This window comes from Gracilinanus agilis, chromosome 3 (assembly GCF_016433145.1).
Source record: "Gracilinanus agilis isolate LMUSP501 chromosome 3, AgileGrace, whole genome shotgun sequence".
NCBI lineage: Eukaryota > Metazoa > Chordata > Mammalia > Didelphimorphia > Didelphidae > Gracilinanus > Gracilinanus agilis.
In genome coordinates, this window is record NC_058132.1 from 265941183 (window position 1) to 265954744 (window position 13562).

The 13562-nt window shown below is 33.3% G+C and overlaps 1 protein-coding gene across 1 annotated transcript in view; it reads left to right on the forward strand.

Annotated features, from left to right (window-relative positions):
* Positions 1-11583, forward strand: part of PLA2R1 (phospholipase A2 receptor 1) — a 177301-nt gene extending 165718 nt beyond the window's left edge. The window contains exons 26-30 of the mRNA XM_044666572.1: positions 4049-4189; positions 4991-5107; positions 5522-5698; positions 11149-11175; positions 11363-11583. Coding sequence (XP_044522507.1) covers positions 4049-4189; positions 4991-5107; positions 5522-5698; positions 11149-11175; positions 11363-11574 — 674 coding nt within the window. The 3' untranslated portion in view covers positions 11575-11583. The remainder of the gene's footprint in view (positions 1-4048; positions 4190-4990; positions 5108-5521; positions 5699-11148; positions 11176-11362) is intronic.
* The last annotated feature ends 1979 nt before the right edge of the window (positions 11584-13562 follow it).

A 13562-nucleotide genomic window follows, 5' to 3' on the forward strand; every position in this document is an offset into this window, starting at 1 on the left:
CCCTATGTTCTATCCATTGCACCACCTTGTTGACTTGGGTATATTTGAAGATTGCCCCAGAGAGAATTCTCAGTGAGAAAGATATATCAAAGAGAAAGAGATGTGAGTTGGGGGACTGCCTCCATGACTGAAAATGGTCCATATGAATCAGAAGCTGAAAGTGTTGTCATCAATGCATTGTTGTAATAAAAATTTATTTTTATTGCTCTGGTTGCTATAATAAAAATTTCCTAAACACAATATGATATTTTAAAATTCACAAGAAGTCTTTCTCCCCCTCATAAAAGGCTCTTAGATTCAATTACATGTTATGAAGCAGACATATTGTTACCCACTTTAGACTAGAATAATTCAAGATAAAAAGTAACTAATAACTTGTATTTTAAAAAGAATTACTTCCCAAGTTTCTTAAAAATCTGAGGACATAAAAATTGACCATGTATTAAGACATAAAAAGCCTTATAACCAAAGGCTTAGAAAAGCAGAAATATTAAATGTATCCTTTAGAGATCTTAATGCAGTAAAAATTACATTCAATAAAGGACTGTGGAACAATAGATTAAAAATTAATCAGAAACTGAATAATCTAACTCTAAAGAATGAGTGGGTCAAAGAACAAATCATAGAAACAATCAATAATTTCATTAAATAAAATGACAACAATGAAACAACATATCAAAATTTATGGGATGCAGTCAAAGCAGTACTTGGGGAAAATTTATATCTCTAAACACTTACATCAATAAAATAGAGAAAGAACAGATGAATGAATTGGGCATTCAAACTAAAAAAAACTAGAAAAAACAATTATAAATCTTCAATTATACACTAAATGGGAAATTCTGAAACTCAAAGGACAGCTGAATAAAAATCAAAAGAAAGAAAAGGATGAACTAAAAATAAGGCAATGAGCTGGTTTTATGAAAAAAAAAATAAAAAATGTTAACCTTTGTTTAATTTAGTTAAAAAAAAAAAGAATGAAGAAAACCAAATTACCAGTATCAAAAATGAAAAGGGTGAATTCACTGCTAATGATGAGGAAATTAAAACAATTATTAGAAGATATTTTGCCCAATTATATGCCAATGAATCTGATAATCTAAGTGAATGGGTGAATATTTAGAAAAATATAAATTTCCCAGATCAACAGAAAAGGAAATGGAACACTTAACCATATCTTGGAAAAAGAAATTGAATAAGCCATTAATAAATTCCTTAGGAAGAAAATCCCTGGGGCCAAATGGATTCACAAGTGAATTCTACTAAACATTTAAAGAACATTTAATTCCAGTACTTTATAAACTCTTTGGGAAAACAGACAAAGAAAAAGTCCTACCTAATCCCTTTTTCAACACAAATATGGTGTTAATACCTAAACCAGGAAGAACAAAAACAGAGAAAGAAGATGACAGGCCAATTTCCCTAATGAATATTGATGCAAACATTTTAAATAAAATACTAGCAAGGAGATTATAGCATTATATCTGAAGCTGTCCAGTAGTTCCACAAAGATTTCTAGTGGGTAGGACACTCAGAAAGGGGAACCAAGGACTGAGTGAAAATGGGTTACAAGTTAAGGACTAATGGAAAGAGAACATAAGGCAAGAATAAAGACATGAGGACATAGAAAGTTTTGGCATAAGATAGAGAGACAGCGAGTAAGCTCTGGTGGTCAGGAGCTTCATAGTTCAGAGCTCTGATGGTCAAGAGCTTAGATGGTTCAGAGCTTCTTCCTCAACTGCCATAAAGGTACTTTTATTGGGGTTATAACAGTATAGGGGGAAGGGGAGAGCCAAGTGGCTTGATACATTAACATTATGAGGTAATCGTCAGGAGATACAAACTGCCTTAACCTAAAACAATAGGTAGAGCTAACACCTGGATCTGGAACCAATATGGCCTAATGTGTCTATGGATTTTTGATACATATGTTAATTGAGAAAGTAAGGAGACTGAGATAGCTGACCAGTCTTCCCCTTTAGGAAAGGGCTAGGAATTTGGCCAGGTTGAGGTTCAATTTAACTCAAGGTTAGAGAAATCAATCATAAGCAATACAAGAGTCATTTTTTGAGCATTCTTAAAATAATATCACAATTAATGTATACCTGGATTGCTACAATATCACAGGGATCATTAACTATGACCAGATGGGATTTATACCAGGAATGCAAGAATGGTTCAATATTAGGATAATGATCAGATGCATATTTGACCATATCAATAACAAAACCAATAGAAATCAAGTGAATATCTCGATAGATGTAGAAAAAACTTTTAACAAAATATAATATCCATTTCTATTAAAAACACTAAAAGCTTTGTAATAAATATAGCTTTACTTAAAATGATAAGTAGTCTCTATCTAAAACCATCAATAAGTATTATCTCTAAAGGAGATAAGCAAGAAGACTACCCAGTAAAATAGGAGTGAAGCAGGGATGTCCATTATCACCACTATTATTCAACCTTGTTCTAGAAACTAGCTATAGCAATAAGAGAAGAAAAAGAAATTAAGTAATTAGAACTAGTAATAAGGAAACAAAACTATCACCCTTTGTAGATGATATGATGGCATATTTAAAGACTCCTAGAGAACTAGCTAAAAAAAGTTGAAATAATTAACAACTTTAGCAGAGTTGCAGGATATAAAATAAACCTACATAAATCATTAGTATTTCTATATTTTACTAACAAAGTTCATAGCAAGAAAAGTGTAGACAATATAAAATACCCAGTAATCTACCAGCCAAGACAAACCCAGGAACTATATGAATACAAATACAAAATACTTTTCACACAAATAAAGTTGCATCTAAACAATTGGAAAACTATAAATTGCTCATAGGTAGGTCAAACCAATACAATAAAAATAAATATAAATAAGAAATTAATTTACAGTTCTATACCAAACTACCAACAATTTTTTATATAACTAGAAAAAATAATAACAAAATTCATCTGGAAGAAAAAAGTCACAAATATCAAGAGAATTAATGGGGGGAAAAGGTAAAAGAATAGGGCTACTCAAATCATATTTCAAACCGTATAGCAGTAATCATCAAAACAATCTGGAAGAAATTGAGTAGTGGATCAGTGGAATAGATTAGGTACACAATATATAATAGTAAATGACAATAATAATCTAGTGTTCCAAGATCCAAGCTTTTGGAAACTCACTATTTGACAAAACTGCTGGGAAAACTAGAAAACAGTATGCCAGAAATTAGGTATAGACCAATATCTTACACAGTATAAAAGTTAAGCTCAAAATGGGTATGTGGCAAAATGCGTAATATCATAAACAAATTAAAGGAGCATGGAATAGCTTACCTGTCAGATCTGTGGATAAGGGAAGAATTTATGACCAAATGAGAGCATTATGAAATGTAACATGGATAATTTTGATTATATTAAAATTAAAATGTTTTACACAAACAAAACCAATGCAACCAAGATTAGAAGGAAAGCAGAAAGCTGAAGGGGAAATTTTACAGCAAATATCTTTGTTGAAGGCCTAATTTCTCAAATATGTAAAGAACTGAATCAAATTTATAAGAATACAAGTCATTCCCCAATTGATAAATTATCAAAAGATATGAAGTTTTCAAAGAAATCAGAGCTATTTATACTCATGGGGAAAAAATGCTCTACCTCACCACTCATTAGAGAAATGCAAATTAAACAGCTCTTTGATACTACCTTACATCCATCAGATTGGCTAATATGACCAATCCAGGAGCTTCTCCTTTTTACAGACCTTTGAAAAAGAGTTATTCTCTCCAAAAGATCAGTTGAACTAAGCCTTTGTGGCTATTTATTAATGGGATCACATTCTATTTGTTTATAGGCTATTTTTTTTAAAGTGCTATATATAGTTTTATCATTATCTCTACTGAAAGACCTCTTCCACAGATAATTACCATGAGAATTTCATTAGATTGCTTACCTTTATTACTCCTTAAAAAGCCATGGTCATTTACATATGTTTCTAAAATTAATAAGTACGTTTAATCACTACCCCAAAATCTTAATTTTTTTTTGTTCACAGAAACAAAACATTCAAAGTACCCAGAGTTATGCAGAGAAACGTCTATTCCCTGGATAAAATTTGAAAATAATTGCTACAGTTTTTCTACAGTCCTAAATAGTACCAATTTTGATGCTGCATTTGAGTTTTGCAGAAAGGAAGGTAATTATTTAATGATGATAGCAAGATTTCTGTTTTTCTTAGCATGCTGATGAACAATATAATGTCCTTGGTTTGTTTCATTACTGTGTCTATAGGCAGAAAAAGACAATTGAAAAACTACACTCCATTAAGGCATAATTTTAAAATGTAATCCATTTGTCATTTGGGGAATAATTTTTGAAAATCATCTTTTAGCATGGAATTTGAAAAATCTAAAATGACTTTCAATTTTAGAGGTCAGACTTTCCCTCTTTGTATATTCAAATTTTAATCTTTAAAGTTATTAAAATCAATATTCAAAGCTTTTAAAGAGTACAGTCTTACATTTTATATCTTTAAATAGATATGGTTTGGATTCAGAAAAAATTTTTCAACCCCAAATTGTTCAACAGTAAAATATCACTATGTGGAGGTTGGTAATTCAGCTAGTCTTTACTTTAAAAAGAAAACAAAAACTCCTACCATCTGTCTTAGAATCAATTTTAAGTAGTAAAACTGATACTAAGTCTTAGTTCCAAGGCAAAAGAGCAGTAATGGCTAGGAAATGGAGGTTAAATGATTTGCCCAAGAACACACAATGAGGAAATGTCTGAGGCTGGATTTGATCCAGGACTTCCCATCTCCAAGCCTGGCTTTCTATCCACTGAAGCCAACTAGCTATCCCTCAGCTAGTCTTTATTAAGCACCTACTATACACCAAGTACCAGATGTACAAAGTATGATATGGATAGACCTTTTGGAAAATGTTCTTATGTTTAAACATAACTGGTTGCTATTTGAATGTTTCTGTTTCTTCTACAGGAGCTAATCTTTTAACAATTAAGGATGAGGCTGAAAATGCATTTCTTCTAAAAGAGCTCTTTACATTTAGTTCTTCCATCCCAACAGTCTGGTTGAACGCACAATATGATAGTAGCAGTAAGTGATTGGAAGAGAAAAGAAAAGATTAAATGGCCACATACCACTACTGGATAAGAATATTTAGACAAATTCATACTAATGCTTTTGAGCATGAACACATTTTGGTTGGACCTTTTTGATATTATGTTTGTATCGATGACCTCTACAATCTCTTATAAACTCTGACTGCTTAAAACACTTTTCTGTTATATCATAAGGTGTCCACAAGAGAACTTTATACATATAATTTAATGTTATTATAATATTTTATAAAATCAAGGGATCAATTAAAACCAAATGCATCTTAATAGTTTCCATTCCAAATTCATCTAGCTAAAGACTAACATATAATTCATTTTGTTTAATTCACTGAATATTAGTTAATTATTTAATTAATTGAATATTAGTTATTTATTCAGTATTTTTCCACAGATGGTACCATCACATGGTTTGATGGTAGTCCCACTGAGCATTCAAACTGGGGTATAAGGGAACCGGAATCCAACCTTTTCCAGACTGATCTTTGTTTTGCCCTGAGGACCACAGATGGTGTGTGGCAGTTATTTCCTTGTGGAGAAAAAAATGGGTTTATATGTAAGATGGAGACAGGTAAGTGTACATATAACACCAAGGTCCTAGATGGTTTCTTGTGTTTTTTGTCTGTTGTCTCCTTTTTATTCTATATATATCATTTTGGTTTGCATTCATTTGCATATCATCTCCCTCATTAGCCTGGAAGCTCCATGAGATAAGGGACTAGTTTTGTCAATATTTGTCTTTCCAGCACTTAATCTGGTGCCTGACACATGGTAGATGCTTCATAAATGCTTGTTCACATCCTGACTGATGTATCTTTGCTCCATTTAATCCTTTAATTTGGAAATGTCTTGAGTCCTATTGAGTATAATTTGGACACGGTATCTTATGGTCTCTGTTGTTTGTTGTTATTAGTATAGGGCTAGCTGGCTATTTGTTGAAGTTGAGTTGTTTGGGCCTAGTCAGGTTTAACCAAGTGAACAGCTTGGAAACAGGTTATAAAAACAATACTTATTTGGTAAGTTTAAAGGTTTAAGGGAAGGAAAGGATAGATATAACAAAGTTCAAGGATAGATTTCCTAAATCTAAGGGGGTTCTACCTTATCCCACTCCCACTTTTAGGACCTCTCACGAGGTGTCTTCAACCTGAAATTCAAGCCTACTCTGATCTCCTTAAACTATCCTAAAACCCAAATTCTATGCAAAATACACTGTTCTAATATCTATCTATCTATCTATCTATCTATCTATCTATCTATCTATCTATCTATATATCTATATATATATATATATATATATATATATACACATAGTTAAATTACTGTCTCCAAGTATTTCTCCAGTTCACTACTCCAATGCCAGTCTCTCAAGGTTTTGGGCCTAGACAGGCTAGTTATAGTTTCTTGGCCTTATCAGGCCTGAAGCCCTGTCTTCACTCTCCAGGCTCACAGAGATAAAAGAAGAGATTTCTCTTTCTTCTTTCTGTTTTTCTTCTTACTCCAGCCACTGCCAAACTGCCATTTCCAAGGTTCCAAGCTGGGCTTAAGGCACTGTGACAGTCTTTGGCTGCTAAGCTCCTAAATTTTTCCAAATATTCCTAAATTAGGTCTTATGCTTAATTATTCCCAATATTTCTCCCTCACGATCCATTGGGAAAGGTTTAATCTTTCCCAATGGATCTTTGTAACTATGCAATTCTTAATCTATGCTTAACTCATTAATCTATTCCCCAAATATAGTCCTTTTCTTAACTTTATTCAAAGCTACCACTATTCTAAACTAATCTTTGCTAAAATAGAAAGAGAATTCCCAGAATCAGAAAAAGAAATCAAGGAAAATACTTACAAACTTGCAAGTGCAAACATTATAATTATGGAAATTCAAAATTCAAACATTTGCAATAATACAGTAATACAACAACAAACTGTAGCCATTGGTGTTACAGAAAGCAAAAGCCTATCTAAAACAAAAGCCTATGTAAAACTAATTCAAACTGCATCTTACAGCTACTATGGAAAAAAAATTCAAACCAAACTTTTAACTATACTATACACTAAGCTAATACAGGAAAACAAAAACTATCTACATGAAAACTCAAAATTAACTTACAATGCTAAGAAAACTAAAACCTTATAAGAAACCTCCACAAATACACAAATAAGTACAAATCTATATAGTATTTACATGCTATGTACAAACTATTTACATATTCTTTACATGCTATGTGCATACTATATACATATCCCTATAAAATCACCTATTAGGAAGATATAAAATCCCCCTTGTGGTGGATATGGAAAACCTTAAAGATTTCCTTTTACTAAAGATATAAATTTCCTTTGATGTTACCTCATAGGAATATTTGAAATTTTCCTTTCAGATAAGATTCTACCCCATGGTATAATTTTTATATCTATTGCAATACTTTTATTATAATATGATTAACTCCTATTTAGTTATATTACAATGAAATTTAATCACTGAGTTATGTAGTGTTGCAAATTATAAGTGAGTTATATGTGTTATTCATCATTTTAAACTAGAAAGTTTCCTATGTTCAATACTTACCAGATTCTTCTTTATACAAACCTCTGTGTTACTCAAGTCCATCTGTCATTTACATGCAAAGCAATACCTTCAGTCTTCTGTCTTCTTAAACACATCTGTGTTGTTGTCAGTGTTCAATGTTCTTTGTTGATTGTAGCTATGTGATGTTATTGTGTTATGTAAATCAGTGCAATGTTCTTATAATAGTGTCTGTGGCCATTCTGTTGTCCTCTTTCTGTTGTCATTGTCCTTGTTCTCATGCCATTGTCCTTGTCACTGTCATCATATAGTCATCCCCTTGATCTTTGTCTCCACATTCTCCAGCAACCTCTTCACCTGCAGACTCTTCCCCTATAATCACCTTCTTGACATAGGAACATTGAATCCAAGATGTCTTCTCCTCTACTTCTAGCTGTCAGGGTTGTCATTAGATTGTGAAATGGGCTTTCCCTAGCTAGTTGTGTAGCACTTGTTCTGCTAAAGTTCTTAATATATACAGAATCTCCTGATTGTATGTTGTGTAATGTGAAGTCTATTGGCCCTGTTTGTACTAGTGCCCCCATTTCTTGGAGTTCTTTGACCCTGTTTTGCAATTCCCTCACATTCTTAGCAATTTAAACATCTCCCAGCATAGATGTAAAAACTGGTGTGAATGTTTTTGCTTGTATGGCCATACAGAATCTCATAAGTGAAATGTATAAGTCCCCTCTAGGCCTTGTCCTTAGATAGAATAAAGCTAATGGTAGTGCTACTGGCCACTTTAAGTGAGTCTCTGTACACAATTTCCCTAGCATAGATTTTATTTCCCTGTTCATTCTCTCAACCTGACCTGAGCTTTGTGAATGGTAAGGAACATGGAATTTAGGTCTTATTCCCAGATTTTCATAAATTTGTTTCAAAACTGAGTCCGTAAAGTATGTCCCTCTGTCAAAATCCAAACTCCCTGGTATACCAAATCTAGGTATGATCTCGCTTAACAAAACCTTTGCTACAAAGTTTGCTGTGTTTTTGCTTGATGGAAAAGCTTCAGGCCATCATGCTAGCTGGTCTACAATTACTAAGCAGTATTTATAATTCCCTGCCTTATGCATGTTTATGTGATCTATTTACAGATGTTCAAAGGTTGTGAATGCCAAAGGATATCCCTCAAAAGCTTTTTGTTTAAATATATGTTAGTTATACTACTGACAAACTAAACAAGATGAACAAACCTTTGTAGCAATGCTGGCAATCTCAATGCAATCCATGTTCTCTTCACTGTGTCTATTATAGCCTGTGTCTCAGAGTGACACTTTGCATGTATGGCTTGGCAAATCTAAGTACAGAATGATCTAGGGAGAATAGGTTTTTCCACTGAGGCTATCCAGATACCATTATGTTATTGGGCCTTAAAATTTTGCTTCCACTTTTGTACCTCTTTCTCTGTATAGTCTTTTTCTAGATCTATTTCACTAATTACAGAGAGATCTAACATGAGTTCAGGACCTTGTTTTGCAGCAAATTTAGCTGTGACATCACCTCTATGATTTCCTCTAGCTACAAAATCATTGTTCTGTGTGTGAGCCTTGCAGAGGACTACTGCTAATTCTTTAGGGAATTGTAGAGCTTGCAGCAATTCATGGATAATTTCTGCATTAGCCACAGTTATTCCAGATGATGTTAGGAAACCATGCTGAAGCCATAAAGAACCTACTGCATGGCATATGCCGAATGCATATTTCAAATCCATATATATTGTGGCTGCTTGGTCTTTAGCAATTTCACAAGCTCTTTTTAAAGCAATTAATTCTGTTGCCTTGGCACTCGGGTTTCTGGGCAGTGAGGCAAACCATAGAGTCTCAAACTCGGTCACTACTGCTGCACTGGTGTATCTTGTTCCACCCCTCATTTGGTTTTAAAATCTAAATATTTCAGGGATAATCAGGTTGACCTTTTAAATAGCCATTTAAGACACTAATATCTTGTTCAATAACAAACAAAAACCATTTTAAGTAGGGGGCAGCTGGGTAGCTCAGTGGATTGAGAACCAGGCCTAGAGATGGGAGGTCTTGGGTTCAAATCTGTCCTCAGACACTTCCCAGCTGTGTGACCTTGGGCAACTCACTTGACCCCCATTGCCTACCCTTACCACTCTTCCACCAAGGAACTAATACACAGAAGTTAAGGGTTTAAAAAAAAAGAAAAAGAAAAAGAAAAAAAACCATTTTAAGTGATGTGAGAAATCCTATTCACCAACTGCATTCCTTTCCTTCCTGAGAATCCCTACAAATTGAAGAGTGGAGCATGGTAGAGTATCACTTCATTCTTTTATAGTCAGTGGGCTTATATGATTACCAGATAACCTTCAAGAATTCAATGTTTGAAGATAAAGGATAAGAAAACTTTTTAAAAATTAAAGTGTTTTCTTGTAATTACTAAAATTGTATTTTTTTAACACCTCTGTCCCATCAGGGGGAAAAAATAAAAGAGAAATAAATTCCTCATAACACATAAGCAAAGGCAAGTAGAACAAATTCAAGCATTAACCATGTTAGAAAATATGTCTCATTCTGCATCCCAAATCCAACATTTCTCAGTTGAAGACTTCATCATTTATCTACTGAAATCAAGAATGGTTATTGTGTTAATCAGCTTTCAAAATTGTTTATCTATACAATATTGTTGTTATTGTTACTATATAAATTACTCTCCTGGTCTTACTCATTTAATATTTCATTAATTTATAAAAGTGTTAAAAACTGTTTACTTTTATAATATTGATATTATAGTATATATAATTCATTTTTTAAACCCTTACCTTTCATATTAGAATCAATACTGTTTATTGGTTCTAAGGCAGATAGGAGCAATAAGGACTAGGCAATGAGGGTAAAGTGACTTGCCGAGGGTCATACAGCTAGGAGGTGTCTGAGGCTAGATTTGAACCTAGGACCTCCCATCTCTAGGCCTGGCTCTCAATCCACTGAGCCCTCAGTATACATAATTCTTCTGGTTCTGCTCACTTCATTCTGTATCAATCTCTGTCCTTATTTCTTATAGCATAGTAGAATTCCATCACACTTATATATCACAATTTCTTAGTCATTCACCAGTGACTGACATATCCATAACTTTCCAGTTGTTTTTTTTTTTTGCCAAAACAAAAGGTTCTGCTAACATATTCGGATAACATATTCAAATATGTTAGCAGAACCTTTTGTTTTTATATATATACATGTGTGTGTGCATGTGTATATATGTATATATGCACATATATACATATATGTGTGTGTGCGTGTGTATATATGTATATATATACATATATATATATATATATGGAGAGAGAGAGAGAGAGAGAGAGAACCTTTCCTCTTTGAAAAATAAATCATGGTATTTTCTAGATAGCAATAATCTATCAACAAAAACAACCTTTATAAAAATATTCAGAGCCCAGAATTTCTTAAGAATAATTTCTTGCTTTCTGTATTTGATTTCAGATATTAATATTATGAAGTCTGCAGAAGGTAAGTGTAACAACATTAAATATTTTTAGTTTCATGGAAAATAATCAGACAACATGTTTATAGCAAATAATAATCATCAGATTGTAAAAATAAGAAATTAGAGCTTGCTAAAAGCCTCACATCAGTTTTATAATATATTTGTCTTTCATTATTCTTGAAAGTGATCTTTTCCCTCTTCTCTTTTAAGCTCCCAACCACAGCCTTATTCCCCTTACAGTAGCGGTAATGCTAGTTGCCATCCTGGGCATTTCCACATTCTTCTACTGCCTCTACAAGCAGAATGGTGGTTACTTCAGAAGATTCATCACACTGGGGAGTCCTCCTTATACATCAGGAAACTTAAGAAGATTACCCATAGAAGAAAGCATCCTCATTTCAGATCTGGAGAGGAACGATTAATAAGAATATTAAAACCAGTGAAATCCTAGTGACTATATTCAGTTTTTAAAAGAAATGGATATTAAAAGGCTCTGTATTATATTTTGTTTTATAGCCTTGATGTCATAGTAATATAAATTGTTTTTTTTAAAGTAATCAATCCCTGAGTAATGACTATATTTGAATTACAACCATTGCAGCCTGGTTTTTATTTTGGTTCTTCTGTCAAAATGTATTTTTTTTCTTTTTTAAAGAAAGGAGTTTATGGAGAGGGTAGGTTAGGATTAAATAATAGTTATTCCCAAAAGTTAGTAATAAGTCCACTAAGTAGAGAAACTCTTTGTTTGAGAAGGGTTTAAAAGCCCCAATTTTCAGAATTCACAAATGTTCACAAGACTGCCAGGCTAATCAGGGTAATGTTATTTGTATTGTAATACATTTATTTCCATTGAAGTTTAGTCATTGTATTTGAGAATTTTAATCAGTTCGTGACCATGTGTTCTTCATTTATCCATCCCCACCTCACCCTAAACCAAACGAATTTGTTAGAAGAAAAAATATCTTAGATAGTTTGTAAAGGTTAGTAAATTTATACTGCCAAATCAATGGCAACATTTATTTATTTATTTATGATTAGTTCTAGCATCTTCCAGAAGGTATGAAAAGGAACTTCAAATAATCCACGAGAGAGCAGTGAAAACATGGATGAACTTGGAGTCAGAGGGCCTGGGTTTTGAATCCTGCTTGGCCACTTATTGCCTCTGTGGTTGTGGGCAAATTCCCTTTATGTCTCTGGGTCTTATTAGCAGGTTGGGCTAGGTGAATACTAAGATCCTTTCCAAATCTAAATTTAGAATCCTCTGGTCTAGATCTTACTACTGCTGATCATCAAACTTTTTTAAAACAAACTAACTTTTTAAAAGAGTTATAATGTGACCTGAGACTGCAAGATTGCATGTAAACTGATTTTTTAAAATTCCCATGATTCCAAATCTCTTCCTTCACCACAGGTGAGCCTTCATCTTCAAAAAGTAAGGTGAGGTGGTTATTATCTATTTGTGACGTATAAGGATAATTGGTTTAAACTAACCAGATGGTAAATAAACCATTTAACAAAATGTCATGTGAAATTAAATTTCTGTATTTCTATGTGGTCTTAGTAAAAACTGCTAATGAATTAGTCTTCTAGTCAAGGGATATTGAAATAGAACTGTCATATATAATGACACCACTGATTAAATATGTCATTAGCAAAACATTTTTTGTAGTAAGATGAATTCACCAATTTCCCAATGCTCTGTAATTAGTACAAAAAGTGCTACATTTCTAAGTGTCTAGGCATATGGACAGTTAATGCAATCCTTCCTGCTGCCAAAACCTCCAAAATGAGCAAATTTATGAAATAAACAAGATACTGAAATTAAATGCTTTATATAAATGCATTTTCATTGTGTTGACATATATCTACATTTAAGTCTTATCTAAAATAAGCTTTGTAGTTTCCTGAGTTATCAAAATATGGCACAAAAAACCTTTCAAACAGATTGAATAAGAAACAATGGATATACCAGCTACTCAAGTAACTGTAGAGTTTTGATCTTCTTCAGCCTCAATTCTACAACTCTGTAGAGCAACGGTCAGCAACCTTTTTGGCCATGAGAGTCATAAATGCCTACAGAAGGAGGAGGATGGAGGCAGAAAGTGCTGGAATATGGGGCGGGGGCTGAGGGCCCCCTGGGGCACATCCTGGGGCTCTGCCCGGACTGGCCGGTGGGGAGGTGGAGCCAGATATGGCTGGAGAGCCATATGTTGCCAACCCCTGCTGTAGAGCAATGGGTAGAAAGTTAGTTTTGCTTCAGAAAGACTTAATTTAAATTCTGCTTCTGATAAACCTTGCATGATTGCCCACTTAACTTCAATGGGCCTCGGGCAACTCTTTAGAACTTAAAAAGGGGTTGGCATCTAAATTGCTGGACATTTTAGAGAATTATTTTAAAAAAATAAGTACA